Genomic DNA, 25,665 nt, shown 5'->3' with positions numbered 1-25,665 from the left:
CAAAGTCTATTGATAAAAAAGGGAAAAAACCTCCAAACTTCTTAAATTATTTGACATACAAAAGGAAACCTCAAGAGAGCACATAGTGGGTATGTGCTGCCTGACCAACCCAGGGACATTCTCTGATGGAGTGACCGCACTAGTGGACAAGAGGAGAGCTCTGGATGCCACCTCTCTGGGCTTCTCTAAAGCCTTTGACACAACCCCTCCACTCAGCATCCTTCTCCCTCAATTGGAGAGCCACAGAGCTGATGGAGGCTCTGTGTGGTGGATGAGGAGTTGGCTGGATGGGTAGTGGTCAACAGCTCAGAGTGCCAGTGGTCATCAGTGATGAGTGGTGTCCCTCAGGGGTCCGTACTGGGACCAGTGTCATGTCATATCTTCATTAATGACACACACGAAGGGATCAAGGGCACCCTCAGCACCTTTGCGGATGACACTGAGCTGAGTGTGCAGGTGACACTCCTGAAGGACGGAGACATCCAGAGGGACCTGGACAAGCTTGAGAAGTGGCCCATGGGAATCTCCCATGAGCTTCATGATCTCAGATAACTGATCATGATTTGTTTCAGGACAAAACGTTTCCTCCTTCCTACTCAGCCTTCCATCAACAAGAAATAGTTACAAGTATCAAGTAACCTGATGTCGTCTCACTGTTAAAAACTGAGGCAAAGAAGGTACGAAGGACCTCAGCCTTTTCCTCCTCTTTGGTGACTGTATGCCCCCTCCCTGTCATGTCCAATAACCAATGAAGGCTTTCCTTGGCTCTCCTTTTGTTATTAATGTATTTATAAAACTACTTTTTATTATCTTTTACACTGGCCAGATTAAGTTCTAACTGAGCTTTCACCTAAGTTTCTTTCTACATGACCTAATGACATCCTTACACACTCCTGAGTTGCCTGCCTCCTTTTCCAAAGCTCATATACCCCTTTTCCCCAGCACAGTGCTGCAGCTCTAAGGAACTGCAGCAACACAGGAACTGATAGAACACACTCCTTTGCCAGCTGATTCAGAACTACTGAGGGTGGTATTGAGTTTGCCAGAGCACACATCTCTTATTCAGTGCAAGAGCACTTTGTGACCTAAATTCCTTTTTCCAACCACACTGCTCCCAAGTGGTCTGAGCACCAGGAACGAAGGGACACAGTCACAGGGAGTGATGAAAGGGGTGACCCCACTGACGAGCGCAGCCAGTGATTTTACAGATTGTGGTGTTCAGTAAACATCTTTACTTGAAAAATTGCAACTCTGTTTATTAGGGATCTGTAGGTAAAGAGAAACAGCTTAGTCCAGGAGGCCTTTGCCACTCCAGGTTACTCTGCAAGAAACATCTATTTGTTTAAAACAGGGCAATCTGCATGAGCAGGACACAGCCCCAACCTCACCCAGCAGGGACACCCTCCAGGGTGACACTGGGCAGTGACAGCAGTCTGGACAAGCAACTCAGGGAGTACAAACCCAGGGAACAACAGGCAATGTGCACCTGTCACCCCGAATATAATGGCCTTCCAAGGGAAATGCGGCCAGCAAGTATTGGCAAATACTGTTGAAATGTGTCACTGGATAAAACCGACTCTGCAGCGACAGTTTGGAAGTGGCTGAATTCTGTCTGGAGTTAGCAAGAGGGGGCAGGTAGGGGAAAAACTGTGTCTCATAATATTAAAATTAAAACTTTTATATTTCTCATTAAAATCTACTATCTCATGAGGCTTTTCTGACAACAATGACAGCTTGTATTTAAATAAACCCCCTATTTATTGTTTTCAAAAGCCAAGGCACAGCAAAGGAGTCAGTGTAAGCTATATGACCAAGGTCAAGAACAGAACACGGAGAAGTTCTGATAAAATTCAAGGTAAAACACAATGAAACCACCCTCAGAAACAAGGGAAAGAGACATACACACATCTAATAAGGCAACCTGAGCTTTAAGAAAATCTCTTTATTTATCCTCTTGATATGAAGTTGTGTTTATAAGTGTTATTTTATACAGTTACATCTGGTAAACTCATGAAATAACAGTTATTAAGGTATTAAATACTTGAGCTGCAGAAAATTCCTCCCTGATTTACATTCCTCTGTATTTGCTGGCAGGGAGGTGGTCAGAAGGTCCTGTCCAGGGGGTGGGAACAGATGTAGGATCTCTTCTCCAGGATTTGCTTTGCAGCTTTTTTAATGGAATCATCCAGGTTCTCATCTGCATCTGCAGAGAAACAGAAGGAAAGTCAACTAAAGTACCATAAATAGCTGTTCTACGTTTCTTTCAAAAAGCGTTGGAATACAAATGCAATGTATCTGCACCTGAGTGCCAGGAAGGAATTTAACTCTCCTCTGAAAAAGACTGATTATTGCAGACTGAGTTTCACAGAGCCAGTGCCTGACTGGTTGGGAATTCCCAAACAGACCAAATCCCTAATTTCTATCAGTTCCTTTACAGGAGAATTTGCTAGTGATAGACTTTTTATTCCTCAATGAAAGAATCCCAGCTGTTTGCTTTAGCTGTGGAATGAAGAGACTCTTCTCAACAGGTTCCAGCTCTGTTCCCCATCTGAATGAAAGGCAGAGCAAAACCATTCTGTTGGTCACATCAAACCCACGTTCTTTTGACCACAGCCTGTGAAAGACATAAGAATGTAAAAATTATTTTCTAGAACTTACATTTTTCTAATTGAGCCATAGCATAATTATTCTTGAAATACGCTTCTGTGCAGAAGATATTTGTGAGAAGCACCTGGGAAAAGAGGAAAACTGCGTTGAAAACTAGTGAAGGAATTTCACAAACAAAACAATGTAGTAAAAATATAGTACTTTAAACTTCTAAAAGTCATTTTTTCCTTGATAATGGAGCCCTGCAAACCAGTCATGTACAGTCCCTTGGACCCTAGAGCTGCTGAGGGTCAAGGGCAACTCAAAATTGGCTAAAGAGTGATTGGGAATCAAAACACAACAGGGCTCACACACACACAGAGTCTCAAGGCCAAAACCAAAGGTTAATTTGTCCTGTAGCATAACTCTTACCATGAAACTTGAAATGAGCTCCTGTATCATCATTTCACTGTCATTAAATGTATTGACACTACAGCGTTGTGATTATGTTCGTATTCAGGATTATATGGAAAGAGTTTGGGAGAACTGCAGGGCATGAGCAGGTTTAAGAGAACGTGCAAATCTGTAATTAGTTTATAAATGTCTATGTGTGTGTGAAAGAAGTATTTTAAACACATTGATAGTGTGGAACTCAACATTCAGAGCCCTGAGAGGCAACTGGTTACTGCACCCTGGAAACAACGGGTTTGGCAACACCCTGGGGCACCGTTGGCTTCATGGCAGAGTTTGCAGTGAATCCTTTACAAAGGCAGTGTGTGGTGCTCCAAGGAGCACAGCCAGGGAACAGGAATGGGAATGGCTGCCCCGGGACTCACCTCGTGGTCATGGTTGCGCAGCCCGATGCTGATGGAGCGGCTGGCCCTGGAGATGGCAGCTGTCATGGCATACAGGTTAATCACGATGTCTGCCACCCTCTTCAGCACCAGTTGCTCCTCCACGATTGTCTAGAAGAGTAAAAATTATTATTAGCTCCACTTAAAGCTTTAACCAAGCGTTATATTGTTCATACTTTGTGTTTAGGTCCATATTTATTCAGCATAAGCAGGTTCTACCCTCAGTTAGAAAGTTTTGGATTAACTATTACCCTTCCTGGCTGCAGCCAAGAGCAGAACTGCTGCGTCCCAGACCCCTCTGCTAAATGCCAAAAATCACTGAAACTTAGGTATTAAAGATACTGTTAAAAATGTGCTGAGTGAAGTGCAGTGTGGCAGAACCTGGTCAAAATTCCCAGAACACATCAGATTAACTGCCACAACATGGAAAATCCAGGGTATTCCACATGCAGGCTCTCCTGATTGAACTCCAGCACTGTGCATAGGATTGATTGGTTTGCTGCACAACAGGGATGAACAGCACAAAGCCACAACCTGCTGGGGCAGCTCCTCATTTGGGAACGGGAATTGGGTTCCAGTGGCTGCTCACAGCAAAGGACTTCAAACAGTTGCTGCAGCAGGATTTGGCTTACAGAAGTAGAAGAAAACAACTAATTCACTGAGATTGCCTGTGCTTTGGTTTTGGTTTTGAAAACATAAATTGTCCATTACACTGAGTACAGAATTTCAGCGTGTTTTCTCACATTCAGTGAAAATGTGTGGTGTGAAGAAAGTCCTGGCTCTGGCCACACACTCCAGATGCCAGTGAGGCCTTGAGGATAAACTATTCAGTAACAAACAGACAAAATAATAGTTACCTTGCCAAACCTAGTTAGCAGGCCCCTGACTGTAGTTCCAAAATAATAAATGTTTTCTTCAAGTTTCTTGCCACTCTCCTATAAAATAAAACAGAAAATACAAGCATTTGAGTGGTTTTGTAAGGGAAAAAAGCAGTACACCTTCACCCCCTTTAAACAGGTCAGTAGATTTTCTCTTGGTCTTTTCTTAGCAGTCATCCAATTTGCTTCTGAAAGCCAGACAAGGCACTATTTCTCCTCTATAAAACATGCATTAAAATTTGCTAGATTTTACTTCTGGTAACTTTTCAGTTTAGGCTTATACTTACAAAAACAACTAACAGAACATCCCAGGAAAAACATACCTTATCTTTTTGCTATTAACAGAACGATCATTTTGGGTCATAAAAATGATTTACTAAGTGATTAAGCAAGTATGTGTATATATAGCTCACAGGAATTCTTACCTGAAACTGTTAAACAGGAAGAAACCCTTGTTTTGTGTCAGACCTTACTATGAAGGGCATACAAACTTTAGTTTATACAAATTACTAAAATGAATACCAGCCTGGGTTTTGTCTAAATGCAGACTGAGAGCAGCCTTTGTTCTCCCTGTATCCTATAATAAAACAGCTATAACTGACTTCTCTACCCTGCAATATTTTACATTGTAAATCCCACTGTTACTGAGCACACAGTTTGTTTTGCCAGGCCAGGAGATGAGGTTGAGAGGAGCAGCAAAGGAAAGCAAAGCTGAGGAGGAGGAGCCCTGGCCCTGCCTCACCTGCAGGCTGGGATGCACCACTCCGGCGTCCCCCACCAGCCCCAGATCCACCTTCCGGCCCATCGAGTCTCGCATCTTGTTCACAAACTCCCCCAGGGCCACGCCCACGTTGCCTTTCTTGATTTCTCTGGAATGTTGGGGAGAACACAGCTGATAAGCAAATTCCAGGAGGTTCAGTCATAACCAGCTGAAACTCTAAATACTTTAGCAGAACACCTGCAGTTTGTCTGGGAATCACCAAGTGATCCATTTTACTCTGAAGTCTGGAGAGCAACTATGGAGCCTTAAAAGTCACCAGCTCCTCCCCAACACCCTCACAAGGAATTCCAGGGACCAGGTACTCAATATGCACAATACAGTTGTTGTACCAACACGACTGTGTTCAGATTTAACATTTGCATTACTGGTCTTGGAAGAAAGACTTTTACACAAGCTGTAATTCCAAGATAAGATGCATTAAAGGCCAAGATTCCTAAATCTATGAACCATCCAATTAAAAAGACAAAAAGAGACCCCTGTTAACTACCTTTTACAGGCAATACATTGAAAATACTGAGTTTTTCCTACAGTTTCCCCCCTTATCTATAAAGTTATCAGATTCTGATTAAATTAATAAAAACTATGAACAATAAATAAAAACATACTTAATTTTGTCAGTTAAGATTTTGCCTGCATGTTGCATACCCGTCAGTGCAATATACAGTCGCAGGATCTCATTTGTTCCCTGTAAAAAACAGGATAGAAAGGGAAGTCAGTACCAAACATAAAGTATTTTTAGTATTTTAAAAACCCCAGATATGCTGTGATCATATTTTCTATACTTTTTCTTCTCCTAAAAATGCTTTCAGTGTCTAAATAACTTGTAGTTTGCCATGGAATGTTCTAAAATGCATTTGGGCTCGTAAGATGGAAGATGATCAGCACCTGTAAGGAAAACACACCTGTGCCAGAGGCTGCCCCCAGGTGAGGTTGCCTGGAGCAGAAACAGGAGCTGGGGAGGCAGAACAACAAGCAACAAAGGGTAAACAGTCTATCAATTATTTTTATTAAAGTCTTTGCAGACAGGTTCTGCAGGCAACTATAAAGTTGTTAATATTGAGTGCTTTCCAAGCACCTTTCCATTGTTCCAGTTTTACAAGATGACTCTTCCTCCACCCCTAAGTGTTTGCTGTCTTTTGCTTTACCTCAATTTTAATTCTGATTTCATGTAGCTGTGCAGAAGTTGAGCTCCTCATTATTAAACATACAAATGCATCATAATGAAAAAGAAACCAGACTAAATGCATTTTGAGTGAAAAAAGTTGTGCATTGTTCCAGTGAAGGAACATTTAAAAAGTTGCAGAAGAGCTCCAAATGAGCTGGATTGAAGGAACTCCAATGGTGGAATGGTTTGTTTTTTAAAGAAGGCTGCCTATAACTATCCAAAAGGTCTTCTCTGCTTCAGCCAGTCCAGGACATGCTCCTTATGTGTGGTTTTAGATGTTCCTGTCTGGAATGTCTGCCAGACTCATGGGCAGCCAGCTGGTTGGGTTTGTCCTTCCATCCCCAAACACAGATATTTATTTGCAGGAGCACCTGCCCCTCAGGTGACTGAGGTGACTGCCATGCACTGAGCTCACATGGAGAACGTGCAGGACTTGGCAGAGATCTTTGCTGTCCTGGCACCAGGAGGTAAATGATCATTCCCACATGGCCCACCAAGACAAATCAGCCTGGCAGTCTGACTCAGATGTGCAGCTGATGGTCATGGACAATCCAGCCTGGAAACAGAATAAACTTCACAGCCTTTTTTGTTTTTTAAATAGGTGCCCATCAAGAAGTTAATGAAACTTCTAAACTAATCTTTTATGAGTTTCCCTACTTCACTTGTGAGAAGCACACAAGAGGAAAGGTTACTCCAGCCTAGGCACCAACAGAGCAGCTCAGCCACAAAAACCCAAAAAATCCTATTAGAGACACCTCGTACCAAATTCTACTGCTTACACTAGAACAGATGAAGCAGCAAAAAAGTTCCAAAATATGCTTGACACAAAGCACCCTCCTGAGGCTCCTGCTCAGGCAGTTGCAGTGCTCTGATTTCACTGTGAGTCCCTGTGCAGTTACAGCTATTTACTGGCCAGAGACTGAGGAGTTACTCTGGTCAACCAGAAGAGTTTTAGGCTTTTATGCTAATTTAGAATCCTTTAGTCTGTTCAAAGAAACAACCACCCAAGCTATGAATTGGGATGTTTTTTTCTGATGATAGTGTATTTAAAGCAGCTGTGTATTTTATTAAATCATCCAGCAAAACTCCAAATATTTAAGAAACTTTAAATACCCTACCAATGTGTTCATATCACTGTATATATATATATATATACACACAAATAAACATCACCAGTTTGTTGTTTCCGGGGCAAAGCTGGTGCCAGTTCCTGCTGTAACTCATACTTAGGGGTTAGTATATAAAAGCCATCATAGCTTATTGTATTAGAGGCAACTACTCACCATATCCCCAAGAAGAGCAAGGTTAGTTCTGCAGTCTCACTCTGCTGCAGATTCTGCAGCTAAAGGAATGATGCCTGGTCAGCCAAGCCCTGGGTTTCTGCTCAGGCTGACAGCTGTGAGTGTGAACTGCAGTTCACAGCAGCACTGGCACTGGGTACTCGCCTCAAAGATGAGCAGTATCCTGGTGTCCCTGAGATAACGTTCGTAGGGATAATCTTTCATATAGCCAAGGCCTCCAAGGATCTGCAGAGCTTCACTCACACAGGCCCAGGCACCTTCAGAGCTGAACACCTGCCAGGGAACAGGACTTGAACCATCAGGAAATACAGAAGAGAATCAGCAGCAATACAGGACACACTTCTCTGGGGGTGTATTTACATGACACTGCTGTAATATTTTCTACTGCTGTTACACCAGTCCTGTTAACCTGCCTGAAATAGCAGCCCTGTGGGGTGTAAACTTTGGTTAAACTCAGTGCCCTTGCAATCCACAAGGAAGTCTCTACAAGGACATATTCTGGGGAGAGGGGCAGCCATACACCGGCAGAAGAGCTCCAGGTGGTTGGCTGGAGCCTTTCATGCTGCCCAGGTTCACCAGAACACAGATTTCTGCACTGACCACACTGCAAGGGACCATTGGTGGGGTGGAAATGAGGGAGAGAGCCCTGGGCAGGGACACACCAGCACATAGGGCCTGGCTCTCCCTCAGGATTGATGCTGCAACCATGGGACAGGAGCACTTGGCCAGGCTGGCAGTGGAACTGTGACCAAGTGTCTCTGTGCTCTTGTGAAGCCTCACCAGAGGCTCAGGAGGGCCATTCCCAACACGCGTCTGCAGTTTGTATTTTGTGTGGTGACAAAAGCTCGAGTCTGAGGTAATTAATGGTATGTGGGCTACAGAGAGAACAGGAATGTTTATTTGTTCATCTGGCTGAGCTTTTTCTATCACTTGTCTAAATGCAACCCCTGAGCCCTTGAGCACTTTGAGCACATAGACTGAAACACAGGAGTCCTTCACTGAATCTACCTGATCCTCACCTTGACCATGGCTGCCTCCACGGAGCAGTCTGGGAAGCCTGGCCTGTCCATCATCCCTGCAGTGAGGTAAGCCATACTCTCCATTACATATGCTTTCACAGCCATAAAACAAAACTTCTCCTGTCAAACAGCAATGTGAGGAATCACACAGAAATTCAGGGGGAAAATTCCACAGTCAAGCCTCCAATTTAAAAACACAACTGCAGTCTCCACACGTTTATTATCAAACATGAATCAATAAAAAGTTCTACTGCAAAACAATAATGAACAATAAAAAAATAAATATCTTTATTCATTTATCATTCTGGACATTTAAAAGATCATCTGTGCTACATTTCCATAAATCTAAGACTTCTAGCAAATTCCTTAAACCACTCTGCCAAGATACCCCCAACATAATCTGTGTCCTTGCACTCAGTCAATACAAGCAGAGAGGTTTAGGGGTTTCATTTTTTATTACCTGAATTAATCCAAATTGGCTGAGTCTCTTATTGAACTGTTTCCTGGTACAAGCATATTCTGATGTCATTTCTTAAAAAAAAAAGGAAAAAAAAGAAAAAATCCATCTCAGAACAGCAGAACTAGAACTGTGACAGACCACGGTGCCTTTCCCCATGGTGACACCTCAGTCTACATCAGTAACCCCCACTTTGGGAAAAACACCCTCAGTGATGGTGTTGATCCAGTCTGGGACCAGCCTGTCAAAGGCTTCTGAACCTGAGTCTGAGGTGTGAGCATGTGCTCTTAGAGAAGTAATCAATTTTGGTGCGAACCTGTTGCTATTTTGGTTAACTATTGGCAGTATTATTCCTTATTACTGTGCCTAGCTTTGAGCCAGTTATTCAAGTGGAGGTTCTGTGTGAGATTACACCTTCTGAAAGCAGTAGCAGAGAGGCTTTTCTCTTAGGAAGAACATTTTACCTCAGAAAAATTCAACAGAGGCAATAACCTTCCATTGCGTGAACTGAAAAAAATCTTCAGTGTAAAGCCTCTGTAAACAGGCTTTTAACAACCATTTAGGATACTTATTTTAGTGCTTTAAAGATGTCATGGCTGACAATGCAGCAGTGCTGTGATCCAGACTCATGCTCCCACCCTGCATTCTCTCCCTCAGGCAGATGAGTTCCTGCACTGCAGAGCACCCAGCTCACCCACCTATCAACTTTTTAATCATTCCAGCAGATGCACTGCCCATGCTGAATCTTCCACTGTTTAGGATATTCATGGCAACCTGGGAGGAAAATGAATGGGGTTTAGGCAACATTCTCCTTAGATCACAATGGTTCCTTCTATCTTGCTTCATGCTTTAGCGCTCCCCTGAATTTCATTCCTCACTGGAACACACTTCCTGGCCTGGGACACCTGCCCTCAGTGAGCCAGCACAGCATTCCAGGGGAAACACTTCAAAACTGGGCTTTTATTGTCACTCACTACATCAAATTTTCAGAGACTGATGATCCAGTGACCTGGAAATAATCTCTATTCAAAATACATGAAGGTAAAATATAGATAAAAATGTCTTTATCTGCAGCTAGACAAACAACATTCCAACTAGACAGCACTGCTCTGGTTTATAAAAAAATGAAGAAAACCACAATATTGTTTGATTATATTATTTATATTTATAAAATCCCCTGCAGCTGATCTGCAATGGATGATCTCTGCTTCAGATTCCTTTCAGCAACATACCACAGAAGGGAACAAGAATGAAAGGTGTAGAAATGAAATACAGATCAATAATGGACAAAAACAGATTTTGGAATATAGTGTTAATGTTTCTTAGCAAGAGACACATGGGTGAGAGGTCAAAAGACCTAACAAAGAAGTTATTGTTCCTACATTTTAACTTGTGATAACTAGATCTCAAGAGGAAAACAAAAACCTTCTTTTAATCTTTACTACATTTAAGAAAATTATTTCATTTAACATTTAGGTCTGGACTTGGCTGCTAGAGGAAGAGTAAGACACTGAGAAGAACCAGTAAGAGCAAAGGGACAGGTGGTGTCTTTACTGGTGTCCCACTTCCATGATGGCAGGAAGAGCAGCCAGTGCTGGGGCAGCTGGTCAGGCAACTCCTGTCCTTGTTTCCTTGTGCAATAATCCAACCCTGGAAAACCACCTGACAGCCAGGGGACCTTGGACAGGATCTGGGCTTTCCTGGAACCATTGCCTGTTCCACTCATTTCTCACTCTCCCTTTCCACACAGTCCACAGTTGTGGCTGCAGGAAACAGTAGGTGACACTCCCTGACTGAGCTCAGGCTGAAGAAGTCTCTCCCTTTTCTGAAAGGAACATCACACCCCAAAAAGCAATCAAAAACCCCACAAAGAGCAGCACCAGCCTCTCTAACTGCACTGGGATACACAGAGACCTGACATTCCAGGGAAAACGATTTACAAAGAGCACAGCAGGGAGGAGCAGTCTCTCCTCAGGACCCTTCAGTGTGGCAGTGCTCAAACTGCCCACAGGGAAACTGCAGTACAGGGGACAAAAACAGTCTCCTTCAGGCTTTTAAAAATCATCAGTAGTTACTTTCCACTGCTTACCTTAAATCCTCCTCCAACTTCTCCAATTACATTTTCTACAGGCACTTTGGTGTTTTCAAAATGTACTTCGCAGGCTGAAACACAAAATTAGCAGCTGTTCAAGTATGACACAAAAATATTTAAAAAACATTCAGGAACATAAGTCAGTATTTGTCACAAAAAATGAAGGTTTCCTAATGCATTGTTTATGACAGAATTATACATGCTTTGCCAGATAAGTGAGAATTTGGGAAAAGGCTGTTGACATCAATGACTGATGTAAAACATTAAAAATGTAATTACTGTACATTGTGTAAACAGAGAACTACAGTTGTGTCTTTATTTTGTCTCAGTTCTAAGGAACTGATTCAGGAGTCAAGTCCAGGAGACAGATGGTGAAAAGCTGTAATCATTAATAAGAAGAACTGATGAAGTCTTCTAGATTAAAGCTTTTGGCTACTGAATCTCCTGAGTGATTTCTGTCACTGCCCAGTGAGGAAACCTGCACAATATGGATTTCTTATTTCAGATCCTGCATTAGAAAGGGCTCATAGGAAAAGCCAGGTAAAGAAACATGAAACTTACACTGTTATATGGAATAGATACTGATCTACCTCTGAATTCAGGTGAACTAAACTAAATAAACCATAAAAATATTAAACTCATTTCTGTTAGCAACTGTAAGTGATTCTTACTATTGGAGCCTCGAATGCCCAACTTATCCTCAGGCTTCCCATGGGTGACTCCCCCAAAATCCCGCTCCACGATGAAAGCGGTGATTTTGTCTTTCTTCTGCCCATCTTTATCCACAACCTCTGTCCTGGCAAACACTGTGAAAATACTTGCAAGGCCACCATTGGATATCCAAACCTGTTTTAAGAGAGGAAAGAAGTGTAAGAAATACATTTGTTCTGGTTTTGTGAGCACCGTTCTGAAGGGTTTCGTAACAGACCGGGCAGAGAACAGAGGGGTGAAAAATTGCTGCTTCTTCCCTTAAATTCTAATGAGTGTCTGCTACTAGTTTTGCCTCTTGTGCACATGTTTGCAAGGAGAGCTGACCACAGGTGGTAAGTTTAGAGCAGCTATAAACCCAGGTTTAATATCAGTATGAACTGAATTAAAATCCACGGTGCATTTCCCCAAAGCTTGGATGCCCTGCTGCTTGCAGCATGTGAGGGAGACGAGGGAAGGCAGACTGCAGAAATCCTGTGCCCAAAAATTTAACTTTGATGAGAAATTCTCTGATCAGGCCACATTTCTGTACAGCCTCTCCCACAGGGTGGGTCTCTTCACATCACAAACACATCAACAACTACAGATCAAGTCTGCAATGTATCCCATACTGCTGAAGCCAGTACATCTCTACATTTCTTATTTTCTTATGCTGTATTTTACCATTTTTTCTTTTAGCAGAACCGTTCCAAGCAGCCCCATTTCCAATTAAATGTCAAGTTTTCTTTTACGAGCACCTACAAAATCTGGCCTGAAGAATGAAGAGAGAGGAAAACATGAGTTTAGGTTTGTTTGTGCCTATGCTGTCACAGAGGGGGCTAATTAACTAACTAACTAACTAACCAACAACTCTGAAGCTGAACCCAGAAGCTGGTGATAGAGAAGGAACTTAGGAGTTGGTTTCTACTTTACTACCAAGAATTTAGTGCAGTTATTCCCTAACAGTGCTTTTCTAGTCTCTTTGGCCCTAGACCAACACGGGGTGTCTTTTTGACACGATCATTCTTCACCACCTTGGACACCTCCCAGTTCAAGGCAGCTGCCACACCAGCTTCTTCCTTAGCCAGACTGATGGCAAAGCTGCAAAGGACACTGACATATTTGCTGTGCACTTGGAACAAAAGCCCGTCCTATTTCCAGCCTGGCACTGAGTACCTTGGAGCCATTTAACAGGAAATATTTCCCATCTTCACTGAGGGTTGCTCTGGTCTGGATGGATGCAGCATCACTCCCACTGAAAAACAAACAAGTTATTAATGTTTAAAGAAATAAACACATTTTTAAAAACAAAACTCCCCTCTTCACATCCTTCAAAAAGAAGGGTTTACAGGTCTGTTAAATAGCAGTATATAAATATTAGTTTTTAACTAACAATGAAGCTTACCAATTCAACAGCTCCAAAAGTTACCTGAGGGGACATTCCTGCTTGTTACCATGTATGTTATCACACTTAGGACCTGACCAGAGTGTTCACAATGCCACATAAGCAGCTTTTTTTGAGCTGCATGTCAAGCTATGTGAATACACAGTGAAACTGTCATCCTAAAACACACCAAGTTTAACAAGTCTAAGTCATTCCTCAAAAATTCACACCCTGGTTTTATATCTCATGTGAAAAAAGGCTCAACAGAAATGAAAAATAAATGTGTGACAGTCTCTATCAAAGAGCACTTGGGCACACCAAATACCTTCTACAGGAGCAAAATCAGCAAGCAAATTACAACAATGCAATCAGAAGTTTACACTCTGTGATTAAGTTCACACTCCCTCTTGCATCACCACCTTACTCCATAACTTAACAAGCAGCTCAGTCTCCCCCTTGAAAGAAGTTTCCTCCTCCACAAATCACAATGCCACAAGGCTCATTTGAGGTGTTCAGCTGCGGACAAGGGTGAAGTTCTCAGAACAGCCAGAGCTCAGCTGGTATTTTAATAGGATTACATTGCTAAAGTTCAGTTCTAAAGATGATTGGTCTGTGCACTAGAACTGAGATCTCTAAGAAGACTGAAGCTAAAGACCAGAAATCTTTTTAAATAACACTGGGGTAGGAAAGATGTCAGAAGAATTCCAGAACATGGCTGGCCCTTGTTTTTCTCCTGTGTGTTACTTATGAGTCCCTTCAGTGGACTGCTTGGTTAAAATATCTGTGCTGGTTTAACTTTCACCTGCAAGTGGGACAGCTTTTAGAGGGTCACAGCCCAGCTCAGGACCCTTGAATAAAACCATCCCTGAGGTCTGGGAGCAACAAGAAAATCAGCAATTAATCAAACACTGACTGGAGGTCACTTGAGCAGACAGCAGCTCAGGAAAGTTTCAGGCTGCAGTTTGCATGGAGAGGCAAGATTCAACTTCAGACACTCAGCTGGTCTCAGTCCTTCCACCAGTTTCCTTTACAGGTTCCCTGTGTGCTTTCCACAAAACTGGCCCTCTTCTGCACTAACACATTTGCAACATTAGTGACAGTCAGTGAGTAACTGTAACAAATACCTTATCTTTGAAAAGCTGCTGCTACAAAGATCCCTCTTCTGACCTCTAACTAACACCCAAAATTCTTCCCATTATTTTTTGTATCTCCTTGAATACAGGTTTTTGTAATTTTGAACAAGAACTGAAAGCATCCTAGAACAGTCACAGGACGTTACTTCTGACATAGCATGAAGTATCCTTTCAATTCATATTCAGTAATGCCAGAAATGAAGGAAAGGAAATCCTGGGATGGGAACAACAACAGTTATGAGTTTCATGGAAACTGCCACGAGTAGCACGTTGGGGAAGGAGCAATTAAATGGCCTGAAGTGCACCTTTAAAAAATAAAAATAAAAACCTGATTTGTACACTGAAGCCACAGGCCCTAAATAATAAAGACTTAATATATTAATGAAGATGACAACCATAACCCCCTCTGGGTGCTGTGTGGAGGTCGGGTGGACCCCAGGCAGTACCTGCCGGGCTCGGTGAGGCAGAAGGCTGCGATGTGCTCCCCTGAGGCCAGCCTGGGCAGGTACTTGGCCTTCTGCTCCTCAGTGCCAGCAATGAGGATTCCCTGCACAAAGAATCAGAACAAAACTGCTCAGCGTCAGCCTGTGGAAAAAGACAGGAAGCTGACCAGCTTCACCAAGTTCAGAAAGCTTTACTTGCACATTTTATGGCATAACAAGGGACAGTTTGAGAAACAACAGATTTCATTACTTATCAGACACTAAAGTATTTTAAATTAGCATTGTCTGCTCAATTCCATGAGGAATTTTTTCATGAACTTACTTCTCTTTCAAGCTTCAGACACCATTCATCCATCAGTAAAAGGCTGTATTATACAGCAAACAAAAATTCACATGCTTGCTCTTGGGTGAGTTTTCTTCTCTAAGCTCCCCAATCCGCAGTCTCATCCAGCTAGACAAAGTTTGCCCCTTCTCAACTCTCTGCATGGCTGATACTGGTCTCCATAATGTTATCCCCTGTGATACTTTATTTACTTCAACATTTATTCTAGCTACATTCATCCAGTTTGCTCAATTAAAAAAACCTTGGATATTTAGAGCATTTTTTCTAAGAATTCTTAGCTCTGTGTTTCCTGAACTCGTCATTTTCTTGTGCACTTCCTGTTCAGTCTTTCTGCTGCATGAGAGCCACTGGCAGAGGGTGCTGGGGACACTAACAACCAATGCTCCACCTGATTGATGCTTCACTGGTGATTCTGGTTTGTTGTACCCATACTGTACATTTTCCATGCCAGTTGTGCAGAACTCCTGGACCTAAAAGAGCAGCATTACCTTCAGCCCAATGGCCTGATGTGCTGCCAGAGTGACTGCAATGGATCCATCCAGGGAAGTGATCTCTCCCAGCCGGGCGTACATGGTGTTTGACAGGCCCAGGCCACCTGCAACAAGAAGAACAGTTTATTTGGAGATATAACTTGCCCCTTCCCCTCACAAAATCCCTTCCAAGTACAGAAACATTAGGAATGTAACACTGTTAACTGGAGAGAAACAAAACTGGATAGTTTGTTCCCAAACAGACTTCCAAACTGGTACTAGACAGGGGTAAAATCTAACACTTCAAAAATGTCTTTAATAAAAAAATGTGAATATACCAAGAAACAAACCTGACACCAGCACATGCTTCCTGGAGGAAGCATAAATCAAAGCTGTACATTTATGAGTCCAACGTTCAGCAATTTTACGCTGTCAGGACCAGAAGTCCTGCTCGCTGTCATTTAAGATAATTTTATATATTACTGGTGAATAAAAAATTTAATCTAATCAAGATAATAATCTTTTGTCCAGGGTAACAATTTTCTACGTGGGACAGTGGTGTAAGTCAGGGTAACACGTTCCTTACTCCTGCAGATGTCTCGACAGCCCTGCTGGTGTGTGTACACTGAATAAACGCAACAACAGTCCCTGATACCATTAACTCACATCACTGCCTCATACACCCTTCCCCTCACAGATTAAGAGCACCCATACATGGATTAACTCTCACACTCCCCCTGTACTCTGTACTCTGACTTCTTTTCCCCTTTCCAAGCAGTGCTGGGCTCAGGATTCAGCCTGGAGACTCCTGACGATGTGCACAGCAGTAACTCCAGTGATGCCCATGTTAGAGCTGATAATCCATGATCCACATGAGCTTCGTTTTCCCCATTAATTTTCTGTACTTCAGTGCTTCTGGCAAAGAGGCCACTTTTACAAACCATGATGAAAAACACTGTGCAGTGCACAAAGCCCTGATTGCTTTGACTGAAAGGTTTTAAAATATAACAACGCCAGCACCAAAAATAAATCATGTTTAACCTACAAAAAATGGGGAACAAACTCATCAGAAGCATATTATTTATGGTGCAGACTAGAGGAGCTTGTTTAAGCTGCTTTCCACATTCTGGTTTGATCCAGCATCTAAGTTTACAACACCACAGGCCCTTGATTTTCCACAAGTGTGCTGAGTGGGTTGCAAATTTGCAAACTGGAAACTGAGAGAATATTATTTCATAAGCATCAAAACAACAAGAACATCTTATTAAAGTATGACTTCAAAGTTAAATATGTTGCCTTTGAGAGTCTTTAAAAAAAATAGAGTGGGAAACTTATTTTTAGTTAATCAATAGTAAGTTATACTTCCAGTGTCATGGTGGTTCCTAATGCTCTGCTTTGAGCTCTGTCCTTTGTTCCCTGCCTCCAACACCTTCTTTCCATGGACAGGAACCTCTTGCCTTCTTCCAACATATTTCTTAACTCCTAAACACCTCTCTCATCCCACCTGGGTTAAGGTGCTCTGTCCAGATCCTTCTCCCAAGACACCATCCTGAAGAGCAAACCTTGAAAGAGCTGGCAAGCCTCTTCTCTACCTCACCCTCACACCACCCTGCCTAGTTCTGAACACACATGAAAAACAGTTAATAACATTTTTTATGCATTTCAAAAGCATTAATTAACAATCAGTTAACCAGAGACCACATCATGTTACAGCATATGCCACTTGTCTGATATACTTTAATGAATTTGTATATAGACTTAAATTGAAACCAGTGCAGCACAGCAACACTAGTTATACCGCCTAACGTGATAACAAAATGCTACAAAAAATAACAGTATTACTTTAGCAACAAGTAAATGCTGAAGAATGTCTCCAGCTTTACACAGAATTATTGTAAACACTGAAAAAAATATTTTGTTTCATGCCATTCTGTGAAAAAATGAGGTATTTTCCCCAGTGAAACTGTCTTCCTCTGAGCTTTCTCCTCAACATCCCTTTGCAATATTCTCATTTCTTTATAAATTTCACTGAAAATTCTAGTTTCAATGCCAATTTTTAACTTACGTGTAAATACAGGATCAAAATTTTCTTGAAAACTCCTTTGCAAGTGTAAGGGTTAGTCCAGTGAGGAATTAATGTCTATGATGCCAATTGGCACCACAATGCCCTTCCGGACATGAACTGTTCAGTATTGCACAGGAAGGATTTTATCCAAAAGCCATCCTTTCAGCAAACAGACATTATACTTTTACACTTCCAAGTGCTCCAGCACATTCCTACCTGACAGCTTTGATAGGTCACTTCCATGAGACACTGCACTTTGGACCCAGCACAAGTTTAGGAACCATCAGCAAGAACAAGTCTCCCAGAACGTCAAGTTTCTCTACTGCATCCAAAAAAACAATCAAAAAGGGAAATGCTATGCCAAGAGGAATTTACACCAGCTAAAATTAGTCATGGCACCCAAGGGAAGGGCACACAGAGCTCCTTTATTAACCAGGGAGGAGGCCCCAGCTCCTAATTCAGCCAAGACCACACATGGAACAGCACAGACACATTTTGCAATGCACCACTAAATACAGACTAACTCCTGGGTTATTCCTTTTGTGACCATGGACTCACCATATTCCTCTGGGATCTGCATGCCAAAGAGACCCAAGTCCTTCAGCCCTTTCAAAGTTTCAGGTGGGATTTTTGCATCTTGATCAATCTTCTTTGAGTCCACTGCAAATACAGAAGGTTTTACCATTTCAAACTGTGCTTCTTAGTGACATAAACCTGTGAGACTGCCCAGGTCCCTGTCAGGGCATGCCCTGAGCGAGCAGCACAGGGATCTCAGACCTGTCATCAGCCTGAGAGCCCACACCTGAAGAACTGAGCCAACTCCCCACATCTTCCCTGCTGGAATTCTTCTCCAATCTTCTGAAGGAACTTCAGAGAAGACACAGTGCTCATGACAGATGGAGACAGACTTCTCATCTCCAGCTCCACCAGAATTCCTCCTTCTAGCTTCAACCTGATCTTACCAACTGTCCTGTTTGCCCTCATAACATATGCAGGGAAAGGACTTGGAAGTGGGAAATATCTGGGGTTTATTTCATTTTCTCAAACATTTCTATACGTACAGGTTGTATGTGTGCATGTCAGCATATTCCAAGATCGGAATACGCAAAAGATTCCCAGGATTTTCTACCCGAACAATGGCTAAGTCATGAGGGGAAAAAAAATGAGTTAACTACAAAATCTTGTTCTTAGAAGTTTCTCCAGTTCCTGGGGAATTAAAAGAGCTGTTCTGTACTGTTGCAGTAAAAATAAACAGGAATCATGTTAAGCAGCTCAGGAAGGCTGTAAGCTGCAGCAGAGGGAACACAGCCACCTTTCCAAAAAATACACAAGAAGTAACTCTGCAAAAGCAATGGAGCTTCCTAAAGAAACCTCACATTCACCCCAGTGAAAGGGTGCTGGAACTTCTGAGTGAACATAGCAGGGGGAGGCAACCAGACATTCTGATCTTCTTCTGACATAAGTTATTCAGAAAGAAAACTCTTCAAACAACATTTTTTGCTCCCCATGCTAATTTTTCAGCTCCATTGCACCAGATCCTTATCTGGTGGAGCGTCCTCAGCTGTCCCAGGGAGAGACAGAGTTGTGGTGTCAGGACATTGTCAGGTTTCCAGTGACTATGCTGAGATGAGTTTCCTTCCCCAGTGCCAGTCCCACCAAGTTTCTGTTTAGGGCTGCCCTACTGACCTATTTTAACCACACCCCTAAGTTACCCTGAATAACTAAACAGAAATAGTTGAGAATTCAAAGATGAGCAATTTCTACCTGCAGTTAAGACTCCATAGTTTGGCATTTTTATTCCTCCCTTAAACGGCAGGTTTTTTACTCCATAAATTAATTTCTCCAACAGAGCAAAGAAATAAAAAGTGTAATTTGAATAAATTCTTCATTTACTGTCAGTAAGCAGCAATACAATTTTACTGTTAAAATGACCTGTACCTCACAAATTGTGATCTGTGACAGTCACTAGCTTTTCCAAACTCCTGCAGTGTTTGGAAACCCAGACCTGGCATCTTTGTCAGTGGGAAGTCTGAGACAATAGTGTTTAACTGCCTCAGAAATTGCTGTCTGTAAAAACCAACTTTGTACAATTGTTCTGGAATTGGCTTATCTATTGCAGCACTAATGGAAGGAACACCCTGCAGCCCTATCTGGAATGCACATGGCTAATAAGACTTTTCCTAAATAGAATCATTAGTCTAATGCTGAAAAAACACAAATACCTTTGATTTTTCCCAATGAGTCATCATTTATTAATATCTCTTCTGAATTTTGCTACAACCAGTCTTAGCAGAGTAAGACATTTAAAAGTTTTGGGAAAAAAAAATCACAGTATATAGAATCATAGAATCAGATGGGTTGGAAAGGACCTCTGAGATCATCAAGTCCAACCCCTGATCTACTACCACCACAGCTGCTAGACCATGGCACTAAGTGCCACGTCCAGCCTCATCTTAAAAACCTCCAGGGATGGAGAATCCACCACTTCCCTGGGCAGCCCATTCCAATGGCTGAGCACCCTCTCTGTAAAGAATTTCTTTCTAATACCTAACCTAAACCTCCCCTGGTGCAGCTTAAGGCCACGCCCTCTTGTCCTACTGCTGATTGCCTGGGAGAAGAGACCAACCCCCACCTGCCTACAACCTGCTCTCAGGTAGTTGTAGAGAGCGATGAGGTCTCCCCTGAGCCTTCTCTTCTCAAGGCTAAACAACCCCAGCTCCCTCAGCCTCTCCTCATAGGACTTGTGCTCCAGTCCCTTCACCAGCCTTGTTGCCCTTCTCTGCACCTGCTCCAGCACCTCAACATCTTTCCTGAACTGAGGGGCCCAGAACTGGACACAGCATTCCAGGTGAGGCCTCACCAGCGCTGAGTACAGGGGCAGAATCACTTCCCTGGTCCTACTGGCCACACTGTTCCTGATCCAGGCCAGGATGCCATTGGCCTTCTTGGCCACCTGGGCACACTGCTGGCTCATGTTCAGCCTCCCGTCAATCAGCACTCCCAGGTCCCTTTCTGCCTGGCTGCTCTCCAGCCACTCTGTGCCCAGCCTGTAGCGCTGCAGGGGGTTGTTGTGGCCAAAGTGCAGGACCTGGCACTTGGCCTTGTTGAACCTCATCCCGTTGGAACCAGCCCAACTCTCCAGTCTGTCCAGGTCCCTCTGCAGGGCCCTCCTGCCTTCCAGTAGGTCAACACTCCCTCCCAACTTGGTGTCGTCTGCGAATTTGCTAACGATGGACTCAATCCCCTCATCTAAATCATCAATGAAGATATTAAACAGGACTGGGCCCAACACTGATCCCTGGGGTACACCACTGGTGACCGGCCGCCAGCTGGATGCAGCCCCATTCACCAGCACTCTCTGGGCCCGGCCCTCCAGCCAGTTCCTAACCCAGCACAGAGTGTCCCTGTCCAAGCCATGGGCTGCCAATTTTTTCAGGAATATATTATGGGAGACAGTGTCAAAGGCTTTGCTGAAGTCCAGATAGACTACATCCACAGCCTTCCCCTCATCCACCAGGCGGGTCACCTGATCGTAGAAGGAGATCAGGTTGGTCAGACAGGACCTGCCCTTCCTAAACCCGTGCTGGCTGGGTCTGATCCCTTGTCCATCCTGTAGGTGTTGTGTGATTGCACCCAGGATGATCTGCTCCATAACCTTGCCAGGCACAGAGGTCAGGCTGACAGGCCTGTAGTTTCCTGGGTCCTCCTTCCGGCCCTTTTTGTGGATTGGTGTGACATTTGCCATCTTCCAGTCATCTGGGACCTCCCCAGTGAGCCAGGACTGTTGGTAAATGATGGAGAGCGGCTTGGCGAGCTCTTCCGCCAGCTCCCTCATCACCCTTGGGTGGATCCCATCTGGTCCCATAGACCTGTGAGGATCCAAGTGGCTCAGCAGGTCGCTGATTGTTTCCTCCTTGATTACGGGGGGACTATTCAGCTTCATATTCCTATCTACAAGCTCCAGAAGCCAGCTGTCCTCAGAGAGACCTGACCTACCGTTGAAGACTGAGGTAAAGAAGGTGTTAAATACCTCAGCCTTTTCCTCATCTTTAATAACTATGTTCCCCCTCATGTCCACTAAAGAATGGAGGTTTTCCTTGTCCCTCTTTTTGCTACTGATGTATCTAAAGAAAGACTTTTTATTTTCCTTAACAGAAGTGGCAAGATTGAGTTCAAATCTTGCCTTCGTCTCTCTGATTTTCTTTCTACATGACCTAACTAAATTCCTGAATTCTTCCTGAGTAGCCAGTCCTTTTTTCCATAATCAGTAGGCTTTCTTTTTCATCCTAATTTCCCTCAAGATCTCCCTGTTCAGCCAGGCTGGCTGTCTTCCCTGCCGGCTTGCCTTTTGGCAGACTGGGACAGCCTGCTCTTGTGCATTTAAGACTTCCTTCTTGAAGCATGTCCATCCCTCCTGGACCCCTTTGTTTTCAAGGGCTGTTTCCCACGGTACCCTCTGAACCAGTGTCTTGAACAGGCTGAAATCTGCCCTCTGGAAGTCCAGCATAGAGGTTTTATTGATGGCCCTTCTTGCATCCCTGAGTATTGAGAATGAAGCAGTAAAAAGTACAGTTCTATTGAGCTAAAATCAATTTCAAATCCTACCTCTATCCCAGAATTCTTTTTACTTCCTGGGTTTTTTTTTTTTCTGGTTTGGAGATTTATATCTTCTAGTCAGCATCCCAATACTCCACAAAAAAATTCGTCAATGGACATGCCATAGAACCAGCAGCACTACATGACTAGTAATAAATGCATAAAATGACTTAGGTATTTACAGTGTAATAATAATTATTCAACTGCTCCAGTTAAATCATTTTGAACTCAGTAAATCACTTGCATGAATAAAAAACTAATAATATACCTTCTTCATTGAAGAATTTTTCGACAGGTCCAACAAATTGGTTGATCTCTGCTAGTTCTTCATTGGTGATTTCTGGATAAGGGAAAACTTCTTTCTAAAATAAGAGACAATTATTTTAGATTTTTTTAATACATGAATCACACAATTGATATAAAAATTCAAGAACATATGCCTCTCAAATTCTAGATGAAAAGCTGTGAAAATAAGAATTGTGGAAAATATTCTGAGCCAGGAACAGCCTTATCTGATAAGGCCCAGAGGGTTCAACTTTAATACATACAAAACCACCTGAAAAACAGGAACATTAGGGAGAAATAAAGAGATTTTTAAGAACTATGAGAACAGCAAACCGTAAACCCTGGATTAACAAATTCTGGTTGATACAGTGTTCTGTCTGAAATTTGTCTGGTGGCATCTCAAGACACAACAAGAATTCCAACTTTTCCTATAAAAAACGTAGGCAGAAATTTACATGAAGTCTTGATCCTTCAAGTAGAAAGAGAGCATAAACTGCCATAGTTTTGTGGAATGCCCAGGGTAAATACACCTGTGTTTCCAAAGGGAATTTCCTAAGCTTGCAAGAACAGGTACACTGTGGTTTAAGGCAGCTCTTCAGGTGCTGGTTGTTGGAACATTTAGAACTCCACGGTGCGTTTTGTGTGCACAGGTGCCAACGGGTCACTGCAGTTAACCCAGCTCCAGTGGGGGGGCAAGGGAAACCCTGAGAGCAAACAGGCCTGGGCTGCACTGGGGAGCAGTGCAGGAAAGGCAGGTCCTGCCTGACCAACCTGATGTCCCTCTACAACAAGGAGAGCAGCTCAGGGGGTGCGGAAAGGCTTTGGATGTGAACCCTGGATGCAGGAAAGCCTTTGACACCCCCAGCATTCTCCTGGAGACACTGTGCTGCTCATGGCCTGGATGGGTCACTGCTCACTGGGCTCACAACTGGCTGCTGGCCCAAGGACAGGTGGGAAGAGAGCTCCATCCAGCTGGGAATGGGCACCATTGTGGGCAATGGAGCTCCATCCAGCTGGGAATGGGCACCAGGGGGTTACACAGGGGTCAGTGCTGGGGCCAGTTTTGTTTAATGTCTTTATCAATAACCCTGACAAGGGGATCGAGGGCACCCTTAGGCAATGTGCAGGTGACACCAAGCTGGGCAGGAGTGTTGATGTGCTGGAGGGCAGGAAGGCTCTGCAGAGGGATCTGGACAGGCTGAGGTTCATGGACCTCGTCTGTGGTTCAACAAGGCCAAGAGCCAGGTCCTGCCCCTGGATCACAAAAAGTCCTGCAGTGCTACAGACTGGGGGCAGAGGGGCTGGGAAGCTGGAGAAGGCCCTGGGGGTGCTGGTGACAGCGGCAGGACGTGAGCCAGGGGGGCAAGAGGCCAATGGCCCTTGGGCTGTGCCAGCCCTGCTGTGGCAGCAGGGCCGGGGCACTACCCGTCCCCAGCGCTGCCGGTCGGTGAAGGGGCACCGCCACCCCGAGCCCCGCCGTGTCTACCCGGCCCCCGCCCGGCCCCTGCGGTCCCACCTTGCTGAGAGTGCCCAGGAAGAGCTCCTTGGCGAAGGCGGCCCTGGGCGCGGCCGTGCGCAGGTGGCGGGCGGCGGGACCGGCCCGGGCGGCGCGAAGGGCCCGCAGCAGCAGCGCGGCCATGGCGGGCTCGGCGCTCCCTCACGGCGCGACCGTGACGGCACCGCTGCGCGCCGGGGCCGCCCTCAGCCCGTCCTCAGCCCTCTTTCCGTCAGCCCGCCCTCAGCCCTCCTTCCCTCAGCCCGCCCTCTGCCCGCCCTCAGCCCTCCTTCCCTCAGCCCGCCCGGGGCCTGGCCGTGCCGCCGCCGCTTTGGGCAGAATTGCTGTAGGAACGGGAACGGAGCCGCCCAGGGGTCCGCTCGCCCCACCTGCCACGGCTCTGCCCGGTCACCGAGCAGCAGCTACAGACGATGAACCGGATAATGTAATAATAATGATAAAATAACAATGAATAATATTTTTTGACGCGCATAGGATGTCTTAGAATCGCCTTCCTGAACCCGAAGCGTCGGTGTAGGGCGGGGTGGGAACAGGCTGACCTGCTGCAGGCGGGGGAGCACCGGGTGGATGTGCTGAACACACTGAGCTGATGGAACGGCCACAAAAGCTCCATCAAAGCCTAATTCCTCCTAATGCGAGTGTCTGGCTCGGGAGGAGGAGGATGGCAGCACCGACAGCCCTCACCCGAGCGGTCCCGCTCGTTCAGTGTCCCACAGCGGCCAAGACAAACCCCCAGGACGGTGCCTTGCGGTGAACGCTGCCCTGCACCGAGGATACTCGGATTTGTACTTCTCCTTTGCTCCTCCCTGCCATGCCTTTGGCACCAGGTTTTGTCTTTTTTACAAATCCAAGTGTCAAAGCCATGTGAAATTACTGAGCTTGTCACCCGACACTGAAATCTGCTTCAGAAACATTCACTGCTCCCCTCCTGACAGAGGGCACCGCTCAGCTCTGCTGTATCACCACCCACCGTGCTGCTCTCACCCGCTCACCCACACAGAAGGGCCTTCTGAATCATTTGTTTGAAATATTTCTTTCAAGTGTTTTAAAGGCTGCCTTTACTCTCTTGAAGCTGCCCTCAGTTTGCTTTGGTCTGTGAGGAACTGCACAATGCTCGGGATGTAACAAAATGGCATTTACCAGAAGGGCAAGTACTAAAGGTAAACACAGGCCTAATGAGCTCATTTATCTTGCTTAGTTTACTTGTGACTTGTAAAATGTAAATCCTTTAATCCTGTAATCCAAATCAGTTGCCTTTTTGGTTGCCTCTCAGGGCCTGTATTGTAACTGGGGAACAGGAAGGACTGAGGGTGAGGCAGCTTTGCTCCCTGCTGGGTTTTTGTGTCTGTCTATCTGTCTTCCCACCTCGGGACCCTCAGTCTTGAGCACTGCAGGTGTGTCAGGGTGTGCCAGAGCTGGGCAGGTGCTGAGCCAGAGGGGTCACACACATGTGTAACATTGAGCCAGAGGGATCATACAGGTGTGTAAAACTGAGCCAGAGGTACCACACATGTGTGTCACACTGCACCTCTGGGAGCAGGTGAGACATGGTACTGGTCTGATGGGGAGTCAGCCAGTGTCGAGTCCAAACCTCTGTGGAACTGTGAGGG

General features: G+C 44.4%; 2 protein-coding genes across 3 annotated transcripts in view; both read right to left on the bottom strand.

Moving 5' to 3' along the window:
* LOC116792417 (prophenin and tritrpticin precursor-like) overlaps nt 1-25,665 on the bottom strand; it is a 610,102-nt gene that overhangs the window by 32,732 nt on the left and 551,705 nt on the right. The window lies entirely within an intron of this gene.
* Nucleotides 1,928-24,178, bottom strand: ACAD9 (acyl-CoA dehydrogenase family member 9). Its single transcript, XM_032699317.1, has 18 exons — nt 24,056-24,178; nt 22,523-22,616; nt 18,217-18,318; nt 15,612-15,718; nt 14,784-14,884; nt 12,997-13,075; nt 11,805-11,979; nt 11,131-11,204; nt 9,740-9,815; nt 9,045-9,115; nt 8,585-8,704; nt 7,710-7,838; nt 5,705-5,784; nt 5,061-5,187; nt 4,298-4,375; nt 3,423-3,551; nt 2,659-2,731; nt 1,928-2,203 (listed from the first exon to the last, which is right to left on the bottom strand). Exons 1-18 carry the CDS (start codon nt 24,176-24,178, stop codon nt 2,103-2,105), a joined length of 1,839 nt encoding a protein of 612 aa, XP_032555208.1. The 3' UTR covers nt 1,928-2,102.

Source organism: Chiroxiphia lanceolata, chromosome 11 (assembly GCF_009829145.1).
Source record: "Chiroxiphia lanceolata isolate bChiLan1 chromosome 11, bChiLan1.pri, whole genome shotgun sequence".
Classification (NCBI taxonomy): domain Eukaryota; kingdom Metazoa; phylum Chordata; class Aves; order Passeriformes; family Pipridae; genus Chiroxiphia; species Chiroxiphia lanceolata.
The sequence above is the reverse complement of the archived record's forward strand: the minus strand, read 5'-3'. Positions and strand labels throughout refer to the sequence as shown.

Coding starts and splice junctions, on each gene's coding strand:
- ACAD9 (XM_032699317.1), bottom strand. CDS start 24,178: ATGGCCGCGCTGCTGCTGCGGGCCCTTCGCGCCGCCCGGGCCGGTCCC. Junction 15,719..18,216: donor GCAGATCCCAGAGGAATATG/GTGAGTCCATGG, acceptor TTCTTGTTGCAG/GTGGCCTGGGCCTGTCAAAC. Junction 7,839..8,584: donor TGGAGGCAGCCATGGTCAAG/GTGAGGATCAGG, acceptor GTTCCCTGGCAG/GTGTTCAGCTCTGAAGGTGC.